Below are 15,097 nucleotides of genomic sequence, written 5' to 3'. Positions count from 1 at the left end.
CATAACCTCCTGCTAACCCCTTGGCAGAGGTAATAACAGGTGATGAGATTGCGTGGTTCGTACTTTGCTTCCAATGTATTTTTTATGTTGGCCGTCTATTCAATTATCTGTCAACAGTTTTATGACCCTGACTTTCATTGTATATAATAGAATAAGTTCTTTTTCAGTTCTTTTTCTGCTTGTTCTTGTCAAGCCAATTCATCTGTGCATGGTTTGCCGTAAGGTGTGTAGATTAAAACTTTACTCTGCATGCATATTTACCTTTCCTGTTGTGAATGCTGAAAATTAGTTTGTCTTGTCTTGTACAGCATTTGTTTAGTGCAAAACAACAACTTCTTCTCAAACGGCTATAGTGACTGCCATCAGTTGTCGGTTCTTGTTCTCTTCAGTTTCACCTATACAATCTTTTGTATGTAAATTCTTTCAAAATCACCATGTATATATCATGAATACGCATGTAACTTACTGTTGTGCTGGGGCTTTATTATAAATTCATGTATGTCGTCGTTTATCTGTTTGTGTTACTCATTATTGGTGTTTTTGTAATAAATTTTAGGTGGACCTGGATTACACGAAGCATTCGGAGTGGAGTTGTTCTTATGAAGTTATACAGGTCATGTGCATTTCTTTGAAAAGTCAATATCCCATTCCTGCAGACTGTGAGTATCTCCGAATTGTTTCAACTTCTCTTCCAGGAACCAAGGTTGTATGGTTAATGTGTGCACAGCTTCTGCTCAATTGCTCAAAATTCTTATATTTCTCCTATATTTTGAAGGATAACCTATATTTCCTATATTTTTGTCCCATCAAGTGGCTAGGAGGTACGTCATTATGACCCTTTAATCCTAACCCTTGATTGAATGGCATTTTTTTCAGTTTCAAAATATTGATTAATAAGTTGAACATGAAAAAGCCACAACTTAAAAAATAACACTTCAACATTTTGATATAAAAATTTTGAAACATGCAAAACTATCATTCATTGAACTTATTTTATTACTTTTTGTTATATACAGTACACACATCCATTTTGCCTTAGCATTATATCCTTGCAAAACTAGTCGGAGGTTCCCATACACGTAAGTCTCAGGCATATGCTGGCTGGGTGGCGCTTTATATTTTCATTTTTATATAGAAGATTTCAAAACCTCACAAGTTACCTACGTGTCAGAATGTAATAAGGGTAATTCAAATCTCAAGTAGATGGTTTCAATCAAACATAGAGTGCCAAAATATCCTATATTTTCATTATTGGCTTATCCTAGAACACTAAACTTAAGTTACATAACTAAGAGTGATGAACTATGAGGATAACCTTCTCTGAGGATTACATTAGAGATAGCTACACACAAGATAGTAACCACGTTTCTGAGTCACACTCTGCTTCTCATACTCACATCACATGCAGTTTGGAAAATCATTAAACAAGCTGGACAACATATAAACCTGTATATAAATATTCGTGGGTTGACACAGTCCTCGCACATCCTAGAAGTAAGATGGTCAGATTTTATCTCAGATTTCAGTCGATTTTTCCCAAGCAGATGATCTCGTGATCGCTTACTTATAGAATTCATGGTCAAATTCGTTTTTCTTGATCTGGCTTTTGTAGCCCTTCTCAAAATCTTTAGCGAGGACTACATATCTGTTCTCTCTAACAGCTTGCATACCAGCCTAAATGGAATAAAAATGACACATTCAGAGTAGAGCATAAAGAAGATACAAATGAATACATTTCTGTTGTAATGACAATGCATTAGTAACAGTAACAAGATTAACTAAAAAGAACAAAAAGAACTTTGAAAATCACCACGACTCGTAATTTTCTTTACCCGAGTCTTTAAAGTTGATCGACCTCGCAGCTAAATGCATATATATACCTACTGTGAGCTTGCATATGTTGCAAAAATTCACTACAACTCATTTGTATTGTGACTTTCATAACATTCTTCTCAAAATCCAAACGAAATTACTTCTCTTACGAACGTAGCATCACAGTGATGACCACAACGATCTACTTGATTCATTAACCGTTCCTTTCTATGATAAAACAAGTTATAATTCGTTATTCGATGTTTATTCAGTACAAAATTGTGAAATTTGTTTAAATCATATATAGTTATCTATATTACTTATGCAACCAGGAAACAAATATAGTTCCAGGAACTATTTGCGCTATGGTGTATGGATACTATTTTGCGTTATCTGGCACTTCGTTCAAATAACTGGCGTCAGACGAATGTTTTCAAAATAGTCAACTTCGGAGCACATTTCTGGCTCAATGAGAACATTTCGTGATGTTTGCACACTGCAAGTATGCTCACAGTAGGTCTATATATGCCTTTTGTTGCGAGGTCTATCAATTTTAAAGGGTTATCACAGATTTAACGTTTGCTTGTAGATACTATTATAAATTTCTGTTATAATAGTTTTCTTACCTCCTGACAGATGGCGTTGATGTCTGCACCAGAGATTTTATCAGGCCTAGCAACATAATCTTCCAGGTCTACTTCTTCACTCAGATTCATCTTACTGTAAACAAACAAAGTATATTCAGTATCAACAAGACCTTAATGACATAGTTTCACAACCGAACGTGATACTACTAGGCCAATACCAAATTCTTGTTAGTGTCAGTTTTCCCATAGCTGTGATGCATTTCTGTCAACGCTATTCCCATAACAGTAACATTAGTCGTACGTGTTACCTTAGCATTAACATTACCTTGAACTTTACGATGTTTCTTACAACGTGGTACTCCTGTTACTCGCGCTATTAGAAATGACACGCTGCTAACGCTGCCTCGCGTACTACTGCCTAATCTGATGACAGCCATACCTGGTAATTGTGGAGAAGATGAGTCGTTTCTGTCTGCGATCGGGCATGGGGAACTCTATCTTTCTGTCCAGCCTCCCTGGTCTTAGCAGCGCTGGATCTAGGGTGTCATGTCTGTTGGTTGCCATTATTACCTGTGTGAGGATGTTTAACATGTCAACAGGATTATCTAGGATTACACAGAGAATACTGCATTTTAAACTGTAATATCACACATCTGTGTTAACTGGGTCTTCACAGATCTTATTTCATGCTTTCCTATACACTAAATTGTCCTCCAACATCATATTGCATTAGTTCATTTCTTATAGTATATATTTCACAACCCAAGCAAATATCAATACACGACATGATAGTACCTGACATAATATTCCGTCATACTTTCCAAAGATAAGATAAGATGACTAACCTTTACATTGACAGTCTGATCGAATCCATCCATCTGATTGAGCAGCTCAAGCAAGATTCGTTGTACTTCTCTGTCAGCTAAAAAATGGTTTTGGCACCAGTGATCAGACATTAGTGATTGATTGAACGAAAGCCACGTTAGCTACAACTAACACTAAATAATAGTAAAGGTTGTGCATTTGGATACCTACAAGTTTCTTAATGAGTGAGAGAGTTAACTTTCTAAATGCCGAGTGATTTTACCTCCTGTCTGGGCATCAAATCTCTTTGTGGCTATTGCGTCAATCTCGTCTATGAATATGATCGCTGGTGCATTCTCCTTGGCAAGCCTGAATACGTCTCTAACCATTCGGGGCCCTTCACCTAAATACTTCTGCACAAACTCGGACCCCACAACGCGGATGAATGCAGCTGAAATGACAAAGCATGACATAAGCATAAAAAACAAACAACAAAACATTCTCACAATCAAATATGCTTGAAAGAATATATATATATATATTATACATAAGAATTTTTTTTAATAGAACAAGTTGTTTATCCGAGGCCTAATAACGTGCGGACCACTAATATATATATATACACATATATACATATATAGTTCACACGATAAATTCAAGGTTGATGATAATATATTTATATGCTTATAATATATATATAAGTATATATATATATATATATAAACATAAATATATAATCATCAACCTTATTGTGTGAAATGTTGTGATTTATGATTACCAGTCGTGTGATGTGCGACAGCCTTTGCCAGCATGGTCTTGCCGCACCCGGGCGGGCCAAACATCAGCACGCCACGCGGCGGATCAATGCCGATCTGTTTGTACAACTCAAAGTGAGTGAGCGGCAACTCCACGGCTTCCTTCATCTCCTGCTTCTGGATGTCAAGCCCTCCAATGTCCGCATAACCTACATCTGGCTTCTCATCTAACAGACAAAGTAATGTAATGTGTGTATACATATATACCAGGAGTGAATAATAATAGATTATTATATAGAATCTATTATTATTCGCTCCAGTATAGATTTATGTATGTGTACATATTTGAGAAAAGTGCACAGACACCAATGGATTCATAACATTAAAGTAGAATAATGTCACAAATTTATTGCATGGAGCGACCTTTTGAGGAGCACCATCCCTTCCTCAGGCAGAATGGGAATGTTTCCGTTCTGCCGGGGGAAGAGACATTGCACGTGCGTGTGCATGTCTGCGCGGGTGTGTCCGTGTGTGGGTTCCTGTCTAAGCATACGTGCATGTGTGCACACCTGCGTGTGTGCAGGCATGTGGGTGTTTCTGCGTGCATATGGGTGAAGGTATGCTGCACAAAAGCATATTCTGAACTACATTTGTTATCAATTTAATAGCAGAGTCTGGGCATAGGTAACTGTTGGTACTTACCAGCACCCAGCATGGAGATGCTGCTGTCAGCTTCAGGGGGCAACACATCAACTAATGCATTGCTGTGCTTGTGTAATGCCACACTGGCACTTGGCTTCAGCAGTTCTCTGTCTATAGTCGACAGAATCCGGACATAGTAGTTGGAGCCTATCGATATATAAAAACAGCTCACATATAACTCATTTAGATGTGAATGGATGTATGGAAATCTGAAAGGCTATCCTCTGCACATACAGTACAGTGATAAAAGGGTATATAATGGAGTGATATAAACAAAACTATCTAAATCTATCTACTTGAGCTCCTAGCCTCCTACTTCATGGAAAATTATGATTACACAAGAACAGTGTTAATTATCTCAAGATATAAGATTATTAAACACTAATTTTCACAGAAACATTACTAATTTATACTGTTTAACATTAACCCACTTTTACTTCAAAATGTTAAGTACCGTACAAACTATAATTGTGGTATGGAAATATATTAGTAAATGAGAAGGAAGGTAAATGAGTTTTTAAACAGAGGAGTAGTATGGTACCTGTGGTTGAACCAACTATTGCTGTGTTCTGATCAACAGCTTCAAGAAACTGCCCGATCACTAGAGGAACACTCTGTATACGTTTCACCTCCTCTTGAGCATGGAGGAACTCCTTCCTCAAGTTCCTTAGTTCATCCTTAATGTATTCCTCTTGAACACCGAGGAACTCCAGCTGCCTTTGCAATTTCTATATATAGTGTGAAATAGCATTATTATATCAAGAATTTCAACATCGTGTAGCCATACATTATGCAATAGTTATGTGTTTCTACATGTGAATGAGGTGATCATCATATGTATATATTGTGAGGCTTGCCACAAATATTGTTTCATGCCACAGCGTGGCGGATGCCAAATTATAACCTTCATAAAGAGGCGTTTGTCACGCTATCTAGCAACCGATGTATTAAGTTTTCTTGATATAAATATTCAGTGTTGTGGCACATGCTATATATAGATTACATACTTGGTCAAGCCAGGTCAGACACAGGGCTAATTTTTGAGGCGATGATGGCAATGGCTGGCATACTTGCATTGTATATTGAAAGACACTGGTTACGATGGTGTGCATGAAACCAATTTCGGCATTTGGGAAGGTCAAAATTTGGTGTCCGTCATGTACGTGAGCGGTTTCTTAAGTCAAGAAATATGAAGGAAAGTAAAATGTTAAATTTAGTAATTATGGTACCGTACCTTGTACTTTGTGTAAAGATCATCTCCATCCGGGAGATCAACACCAAGTGCAGGTGGTGGTGTCTGTTTCGTTTCAGGGCTAGTGGGAGTTTCTTCCTGAAATGGCAGAAATTCCAAAATACACTGAAACTTTCATTGTTTAATAATAATATGATTATTAGTACCCTATTGGCGCATTCACACGGACGTTTTTGGCCCGAGCCTAATTAGGCCCTCGCCAGATTTGGCTCGAGCCGAGCGTTCACACAGACGGTTTTTCGGGCCGTGCCAATTTGGCACGAGCCAATTTGGTCCCATTGACAACGTCGGACCAGGCCCGAGCCAAATTTTAGCACCAGCTTTCGGCGAGCGATAGAGCAGTAGAATCGGTTGAGCGGTAGATGCCGCGAGTGTCGAACGTGTACTTCGACGAAATAAAGTCCAAAACAGTATAAAAATTCGAAAAAGTTGAGCGGAGAAAGGTTCGTGTTGAGAATAAACCCAGTTTGGAAGTTCTAGTCTCTGAAAACGCACCAGCAAACCGGCCCGAGTGATTCACTCGGGCATTCCTCCGCACAAAAGGATAGGGAGGCTTTGTAACCCTATCCTCTTGGGTTTGGGTTACATTATGATTATTGTATCTAAGTATAGAGTAGAGCTAGCCTAATGACATGGCAAATTTCCGTCGGCTTCAGAAGAACCAGACGATTATGCAAATTTCTAGCAAGCCAATCAATAACACGCTTTTAAATTAGTCTTTGCTCTATTGTCGAACTATAGAGAGAATGACACGTCCCAATGAAGATAATGTTTAGATGTAGTACAACAACAAACCTTGTCTCCAACTGTGATACCTATTTCTTCCATTTTGATATAGGCCGCTTACGGAAGACAGTGGCGTCCTATGGTGGCGTCAATATGCGGGCTGGTAGGTAGCTAGACTGGTACCCGTCCTTTCTTACAAGCTCGATATAGGCCTATATCGACTTTGTGAGAAGGGACGGGTATCAGTCTAGTATATAGAAAGCGGATGATATCATATTCAACATTCACAGCGTTACAATGTGCGCAGTATAATAATAATGGAAAATTATGTAAATACGTGTAAGTAAAATAAATAAAAAATTGTAACAGTGCATTTTACTCTAATATTTGACTACATTCAATATTATCTAGTGCTATCCTAACTTATTACTACCTCTACATTTCGCTATTACCGGATGCGATGACGAAATAATCATGGCTGCGCCCTAAGCAGTGATAGTGACAGTGCTGTTCTACTTCAATCAACATTACTTCAATACTTCTAACTAGGAGTAGGATTGTACCCTTGTGGTTTAAAAAAAACAATATACCAGGTGGTTTCACACGCTTCTGCCAGCTTAGTCAGGCGAGTAAGGCACTCACTACACATTACTCACTTAGAGTCATTATTAATATGGCTGTTGCTCCTGCGACGGTACCGTCGCGATTATTTTTCTTTCTCAACTCACGGTACTGACGGTACTGACGCCTTGATTGTTGAGCTTGTTTTCCTTGCGATATACATAGCACATCCAAAATTTTAATTTCAATATGTGGCAGCAGCGCAACGGGTATAGCGGCGCTTGGCCCCAAGTATGAATGGTCCGCGGGATCCGAACCCCATCCGTTTTCTAATTATTTTCCTGTTTTCTGTATTTTTCTATCTTTATCTGTTAACATTTTTTTTCCAATTAACGCAAATATTAACATTATTTATTTTACAACATTTTAATAACAACAATTAATTTTTAGCAACAATTAAAAATTAAATTTTATAATTTAATAGAGTTAGGGTTAGGGGTTGTGTTAGGGTTAGGGTTAGGGTTAGGGTTAGGGTTAGGGTTAGGGTTAGGGTTAGGGTTAGTTGGGTCTCGTATATCGGATATGCGTATATATTAATATCGTACCAAAAGCAACGGTATTTTATTATTCGCCGATAGATGGCGCTGGCATCACTACCGTGAGTTGAAGAGAAAAAATTCGCGACGGTACCGTCGGCAGGAGCAACAGCCTATTAATATAAGGCCCCATTCCTATTTTGACAACCCGGCGAGGTTTAAACCGCTAACCGCTAACCCCTAACCCTAACCCTAACCAAACTCACGACATGGGTGTGTAAACGCTACTTGTACCAATATAAGGACGTGGACCAGCATCGGACACCTGTTCGTATGCGCTATTCGTCGAGGCAGTTGTTGCGGCGCATGCGCTGTTCATGTAGCATGCCGCAGGCGCACGGCATGAGTGCCGAGGTAGGAAGTGTAAAGGGTGGTCTGGGGGTCTCGCCCCCCTCACAATTTTTATATCTAGACGCTCTAAAATGCTATTTACTCTTTAGATTTATGTTTTTTTGCCCTTTAGGCTGGGTCCCCGTAGCGTTTTGCTACAGCAGCCCTATGGCTGTGACGCCCCTTGATACATGCGTTTCAGGAGCTAATAATGACAAATTTGTAATTATTAGCTCCTGATGTGTTGCGTATGTAGTTATACACCATAGATAGTGTTTGCTCCTATCACTCGCGTATATAAGCGAACCGAGTCGGTTTATAGTTAGTGTTAGGGTTAGGGTTGTGTGTAGGATTAGTGGTAGGGTTAGAGATTAGGCATGGTTCGGTAGTATGCGCCTCCCCAAAATAGCATTATATTACATTTATGTAATACAATGCAGTGCTTGACACTCGGCCAGCCGAAGGCTGGCCAAAATTTTTTTTTTGGGCCAGCCAGAAATTTATTTCTACTGGCCGCAAAATGAAAAGTGGTAGCCCAATTTTTCGCATTGGCATTTTTTCGGTTAAAATATAAATCATAACCATAACGACACATATTAATATGATACAGTATGCAGTATTTGTATAGGTGTGGCGCCAGCAACTTGTATGTATTGTAGGCCCCTATCTGTGATATGGGCCGGTGGCCTTCTTTACCTGAATAAAGAAAATTTGAACCATAAGTTTTTCTCGGCTGATGACGACGCTCTTTTAAAAAAACTCCACGCGTCCGCCATGATTTTTCTTTCTTTCGGCTTCAGCCTCGTTGCTAACGGTAATTAACCGTGACTATAATCCGCATGTCGGTACTACCAGCATTTCGATTGGTTGAGCTGTCGGAGCTAGCTCGATTTTATCCAATCAGATAGCCATGCAGGGATGGGAATGACAATTTGTGTTTTCAGCCGGGGTCCAGGGGCCGCAGGCCGGTCAGGTCCAGGGCGATGCCTGTCAGGGGTTCAGGGGGCCTGTTTAATACGTACATAATGAACATATGTATTATAAAACAGAGCGCCAACGCACGCTTTATTTGGCTACGCCCAAAAGTTGTCGCGAAAATCCTCCCTTCGCGCGCACGATATAAAATACTCCTAACACCCTAGAGGCCAGGGCGCGATCGCGCGACATTTATGATTATTTTTTATCGTTTTCAAAGGTCATCGAAAAGGGCAGCTCGCGACACCACCTTTTTATGGTTATGTATTATAAACAGAACGTCGTTGGCGAGAAGTGAAACAGTTCTGACCTACAGTTTCCTACGTAGTATGAGGGGCACACGAGCGTATTTTTTTGCCCGATCGCGGCGCATTTTAAAATCGCTCGAAAAATTCGCCCGTGTGCCCGCGTTCACGTCGACGACGATTTCGTACGCCCGTACGAATCGCCCGTATAAAAAATGTTAGATATTTTCGGCCGATTATTTATGCCGGCGGATCGATCCGCTGGAAATTCGCTCGTCTGCCCGTGTCCGGCGTATTTTGTGGAGCGAATAAATTAATCGGACGTGTTGTTGATATCATGTGATCCGTCGAGTGGCGTACGCGTACGCTCTCAAATTCGCTACGTGTGCCCTTTCGGGATCGGGCGTATAAATTCGCTGGCGATTTTAATCGTCGCGATCGGGCGAAAAAATACGCTCGTGTGCCTCTATAGCTCTAGTACTATAGCCCGCGTACAGTTGCTGCAGGCTATGTACGCCTGCGGCAACTGTACGCGGGCTAGAGCTAGTGTGCCCCTAGCATACCACGTGAAACAGTCGCAGAGCCTCCGCGGCTACTTCATAAAACGAGCCCCAAGGTCAGGCGTGCCGCGGCGGCTTTGATCGCGGCGCTTTTGACGCGGCGGCAGTTTTCGATCGATCGCGTACTAAAGCGTATTATATATTACATAGGAAGACTAGGAAAGCCGTGTCCGCCGAGTGTTGCGATAAATCGAAATCTGAGCACTTGTTTTGCGCTGTGTTAACGCCGAACAGAAATTGTACTCGCCCAAATATTTTATTTTGGGCCTGTAATATTTTGTTTTTGGTATTTTTTAGTCGCCCAGCAGAGGTTTTGGTCGCCATTGGCGACCGGGCGACCGGCTGTGTCGAGCACTGCAATGTGAACAGCGCATGCGCAACAACTGCTCGGACGAATAGCGCATACAAACAGGTGTCCGATGCTCGGACGAATATCCACGTCCTTAATATAACTACCACTACCACTACCAGTAGTCCGTACCAATTACAATAGTGTCAATAGGTGCGGGCGGACATACGGGAACTTTGCCACATCCGGGACTTTCTTAATCTAGCAACCAGCTGTGGCCGGTGAAAACAAACAGCCTGTCTCCCGTGAGCTTACACACGCAATACCGCCATTTCGCTAACACACCCCCCAAAGGCATATTTAATTGTTCCTTGCATATATGCCAAAAACTTGTGTAGCTAGTATGGCGGGTTGCTCCACAATCATATAATATTGCACAGATAAGAATAAGAATTTTTTGAGCTGGCCAACAATGACATAACAGAGTCCAGAGAGGCGTGATAAGACAATAACGTGGCGTGATGCCACTTAAGCTGGAGAGGATCTATGTCCGCCAGGGTACTGCCGGAACGTACGCCTGGTAACTATCTAATTGGCGCGGACGTACCTCGCCTACTCGCACTACGAAGTCTAGGAGTTGCCCTATGACGCTACTCCCTAACCGCTAACCCTAACCCTAACCTACATAATGATTCAATATGTTACGCAGGGTACGTTCCAGCAGTACCCTGGTGGACAAGACCCTATGAGGCACCACTTAAATGTCAAATGACGTAAATGAGTAAATGTAAAGTGGACGGCACTGGAGTCCGAAAATTCTCCACTATTTGTTCTGATCATTTCGTGCACAGGTAGATACTACCTTTTATAAGCTGCGTGGTGCGTGCGTGCGTGTGAGTGTGTCACTGCTGTTGTGCGAGTGAATGTGCGTGTGCATGCCATCATGTGTGTGTGTGCGTGCGTGCATCGTGCGTGCGTGTTTCGTGTGTCCGTTGTGTGTGCGTGTGCGTGTTGAGTGTGCTGCTGAGTGTGTCACTGTGCGTGTGCGTGCGTGTGTGCGTGTGAGTGTGTCACTGTGTGTGTGAGTGCGTGTGCGTGTGTGTGCGTCTGTGTGTATGCGTGCGTGCGTGCGTGTGCGCGCGTGCGTGTGCGCGCTTGCGTGTGCGCGCGTGCGTGTTTGTGTGTCGTTGTGTGTGCGTGTGTGTGCCTGTGCGTGTGCATGTGCGTGTGCGAGTGCGTGTGAGTGTGCGTGCGTACTAATGCAAAGCAAACAAATAAGAATAGCTTAAAATATTTTATATTTGCAGTGCATATATGTATCTTACATAATGTCATAATTATAGCTACAGAAAGGCTATCTATATACTCGTAAGGCATATTAGAAGAAATTTCATTAAAAAACTTATTAAAACTTCTAAACCAAGTGACGGATAATTTGTATCGTTATGCAGTAATCTATGGGCGCCAGTGACGCGATCGTGTTGTTTTCACCGGCGTTCTGCTGGTGGTCACGTGACTACTGATCTGTGACGTAGCGCTGCCCTCACCTATACATATTCCAAATCATTGCACACTTTTATTAGCTATGCATTTATGTTATAATCAGATAATTTAGAAAGGAGTTATTTTTGGAAGTTGGCAAACTCCGTACTTTGACTTACATTACTGCACATGCTCGAACACCATGCCAGTGTGCTGAGTGTGTAAAATATCAAGAATAATTCTAACACTAACAGAAATGGCTGCCTTATTTGAATTTCTTCCTTATCAAATCTGAAAAATGCTTGTTGACATGAAAATACATGATTAGCAATAGTGTGTTTATAGTTAGCAACAGCGTGGAAGTACAAAGAACTGCTCAGAGTTATCATAAGTTAGATATTTAACCTGAAGCTGACTGCTGGAGTTGCTACCACTCCAACTTACAGCAGAGAAGTTCAGTGGGTGTCTGTGTCAGCAAAAAGCTCAGGTTACCTCCCTATCAGGCCACCCATGGAAGCGACCCTTTGTTGGCTGGGCAGCTGTAACGGTGCCACGCCACCCAGCACTGTGTGCTACGTACACTCTTCTATGAGTGGATGGTCCAGAGAGACCTGGATCTCTGGGAAACTGCAGGGCACGTTAACATTTTCCACTTTTTATTCACTCCATTTTCTGCACAATCACACGCATGCGACCGGAATTAGTGTACTCCTCGGACGCTTCCTGCGTGCGTGGACTGTCCAGTAAAAAAGTAGATGGATTTAAAGCTTATGCTGTGCCCACTCGATACCACTTGCACCCCATAATCAAACTCAATATTTTTCTTCCAAGAAATGTTAGCCCAGTACAGGAGTTGTGTAAATAGTGTTGGATGTTACCATATGCCTTTTTTGGTATATCCAGCATAATTACCTCTAGTTACAAATTACAATCTTTGCTCCACTGTTCAGTTGTGGCACTAGAAAGTTATAATAACACACGCCCTTGTAAAAAATAATTATCTTAGAATCTCATGAAAATCTTATGTTCTATCACATCAAGAGTACGTAAACTCTTACACAGTTATACCGTTGCACCCGTTTTACCTACAAAACATGGTTTATAGGTGCATCTATTAAACTAAAAAAATTGGGTTCTTGCAGGTTTTCCCTCACATAATTGTAATATGGCGGCTGCTCATGCTACTACCACAAGCTATAAGTGCCGGCGATGTCGGCAGATGCTGTGCCTTTCAAGCTGCATTGTTGATTCTCATGGGGAGCTGGCTAAGGAGGTCAGCTCTTGTGCACTCGACACAAGCAACCCTGATCCACTGGCAGGATTACTCTTCTTGGATTCTGATAAGCTGCCTGAGTGGCTGACAGCGCAGATAGACGAGGTACGTAAATGGTGGAGGTAAATTCGTTATTAATATTGTGTGAACTTTGTCTCGATGTATGAATGTGTTAAGTAGAATCTTTAAACTAAGGTTGTGTACTTGATTTTTTTTATTCCAGGGAGAATGGTCCAAGGGACGAATACATTGTCCCAAGTGCCGAGCTAGGATTGGCCTCTTTGATTTCATCACTGGAAGCAAATGTGGGTGTCTGCAGTATGTTCTCCCAGGAATTCAGATTAACAAGAGTAAGGTCGACCACCATGTTCCACGCCCATTGCAGAGCTCAGTGGTGACACCCACCCGATCCTACACATGTACCGAAGCTAAGGAGTCTGGTGCTGATGTTGGTGTTGGCATGCTAACGAATCTTGTCAGCCAACCTGAATGTGTTTCGATTGAAAATACAGCCAGTCATGTTGCTGGTCTGGAGACTGAACCAGTACTACACTCAAGTGTTGCTGCAAGTGAAAGTGCAGGTTCACTTTCTCAAAGGAACCTCTCTAGTGTCACGTGTTATCAGACATCTCCTCATGCAGACACAGAAAGCATCTCTCCTAGAGTCACCATGGATGAAAACACTGTAAGTGATACATGGGGAGGGAGTGCAAATACCGTCGATGCACCTGATCCGTCTTGTTGTGAGATTGCCCCGAGTAATGCAGCAATGTGTAACACAAGAAGTGGAGTTGAGTTGCTGGGAAGGGAATGTTTAGCCAATATGGAAACAGCCGAGATTAGAAGAGAAACCGTGGATGTGAAACCGAGAGAGGAGTGCGTACAAAATCAACGTTGCTGCAGCGATAGTGAGGCAGACCGTTGTCATCTGACATGTGCAATTTGCTGGGAGCTGTATCATCATGCAATGTCTGTGAGGCCATGTGGTCATATCTTCTGTGAAGGTTGTCTCAGAGGGCTCACCCGGTATAGCCGTACCTCTGCTACAGTCGCATGTCCTCTGTGCCGAACTGTTATCATGTGCTGCGTGTCCGAGCCAGGTACAAAACTGTCAATTACAAATACTGCAATATACATGCAAGTATCATCCCTACCCTCCTGTAACAACCGACCCAACCAAATGTTTATTATAAGTTAGCCGGTGGTGGAAGTATGGTCTGTACTCAAGCACTTAATTGCATCAGTTGTTTCAAAGTAATCGAGCTGTCTGGATTTCACATGCATACATAACACAGTTAAAGGCAGCCATTTATTGCTCTAGGGTCTGGCATCGATTCCTTTATCATGCTATCGATTCTTTATTTAGGGGATTTGAACGATTTGGAACCTATTACTAAAGGTGCCCAACCCAGCTTTTGGGTTCATTAGAAGCTGGGTAACGTTAGTGGTATGGTATAGGGTTGGTGCCGCAGTGTAGGGCTTTCTGTAGAAGGTGGTTGAGTCTTGAAGCTCTGACATCTACTTGGTGCTACAGCAGAATTGTCGTGAGAAGGTAGATAGTGTTCGAGCTCTGGCATGTACTTTAGCGTGTTTTATAAATGTATTGCAAACCTTTCCCTATACTGTCAGTAGTCTGTGAAATACTATAATGAAACTGATCGTGAAGGGTGATAGTATATGTGACTTGTGTGTGTGTGTGTGTGTGTGTGTGTTTGTGTGTGTGCGAGCGAGCGAACGTGCGTGCGTGCGTGCGTCTCTTCTCTTTTCTATACCATACAAGTTTTAAAATGGTAAATAATATTATTATAAACTAAACTCGCCACTAGGTGTCGCCAGGGTTTCGATTCCCGTCAGTCCTCGTCATCGCAAAATCCTGGCTGTCCCTCTGTGCGTGCGTGCGTGTGCGTGTGTGTGTGTGTGTGTGTGTCGGTGCGTGCGTGCGTGCGTGTGTGTGTGTGTGTGTGTAGATGAAACACCGTTCTCACCAATTCTTATGCTATATAGGTATTTGTGAAAGGGTATCTGTAAATGATTTGCAAAATCAAAGCAGAAAAAGTTGTAAACCCACACTATGTAGTATGAGTAAATGCCTTTCTTTCAAACTCGTCCACTTGGCAAGATAGGAAGAGCCATTTGTACTATTTTATT

General features: G+C 41.8%; 2 protein-coding genes across 4 annotated transcripts in view; one reads left to right on the top strand and one right to left on the bottom strand.

The window, feature by feature from the left end:
- Positions 1-973: 973 nt before the first annotated feature.
- Positions 974-6,824, bottom strand: LOC106806758 (26S protease regulatory subunit 6B). The gene is made up of 10 exons (XM_014808816.1): positions 6,708-6,824; positions 5,895-5,990; positions 5,202-5,388; positions 4,661-4,807; positions 3,982-4,185; positions 3,487-3,654; positions 3,245-3,321; positions 2,839-2,969; positions 2,439-2,532; positions 974-1,674 (listed from the first exon to the last, which is right to left on the bottom strand). The coding sequence occupies exons 1-10, from the start codon at positions 6,738-6,740 to the stop codon at positions 1,561-1,563; spliced, it is 1,251 nt and encodes a 416-aa protein (XP_014664302.1). The 5' UTR covers positions 6,741-6,824; the 3' UTR covers positions 974-1,560.
- A 289-nt stretch (positions 6,825-7,113) lies between these two features.
- Positions 7,114-15,097, top strand: part of LOC106806759 (E3 ubiquitin-protein ligase RNF180-like) — a 13,647-nt gene continuing 5,663 nt past the window's right edge. Inside the window, exons 1-3 of one of the 3 annotated variants that reach the window (XM_014808819.1) lie at positions 7,114-7,231; positions 12,819-13,054; positions 13,173-13,634. In XM_014808819.1, coding sequence (XP_014664305.1) covers positions 12,842-13,054; positions 13,173-13,634 — 675 coding nt within the window. In that variant the 5' untranslated portion in view covers positions 7,114-7,231; positions 12,819-12,841. Of the gene's footprint in view, positions 7,268-12,818; positions 13,055-13,172; positions 13,635-15,097 lie in introns of all 3 variants that reach the window. The other 2 variants (XM_014808817.1, XM_014808818.1) reach the window with 2 other exon arrangements.

This window comes from Priapulus caudatus, unplaced genomic scaffold, assembly GCF_000485595.1.
Source record: "Priapulus caudatus unplaced genomic scaffold, Priapulus_caudatus-5.0.1 Scaffold177, whole genome shotgun sequence".
Classification (NCBI taxonomy): domain Eukaryota; kingdom Metazoa; phylum Priapulida; class Priapulimorpha; order Priapulimorphida; family Priapulidae; genus Priapulus; species Priapulus caudatus.
Note: the sequence above shows the minus strand (reverse complement) of the source record. Positions and strands in the feature narration are given on the sequence as shown.

Bases quoted from the DNA above. Each gene is read 5' to 3' on its own strand.
- LOC106806758 (XM_014808816.1), bottom strand. From the start codon at position 6,740: ATGGAAGAAATAGGTATCACAGTTGGAGACAAG. The intron at 4,186-4,660 runs GTAAGTACCAAC...TTTGTCTGTTAG, and splicing joins CATCTCCATGCTGGGTGCTG to ATGAGAAGCCAGATGTAGGT. The intron at 1,675-2,438 runs GTAAGAAAACTA...TATTCCATTTAG, and splicing joins TCAACGCCATCTGTCAGGAG to GCTGGTATGCAAGCTGTTAG.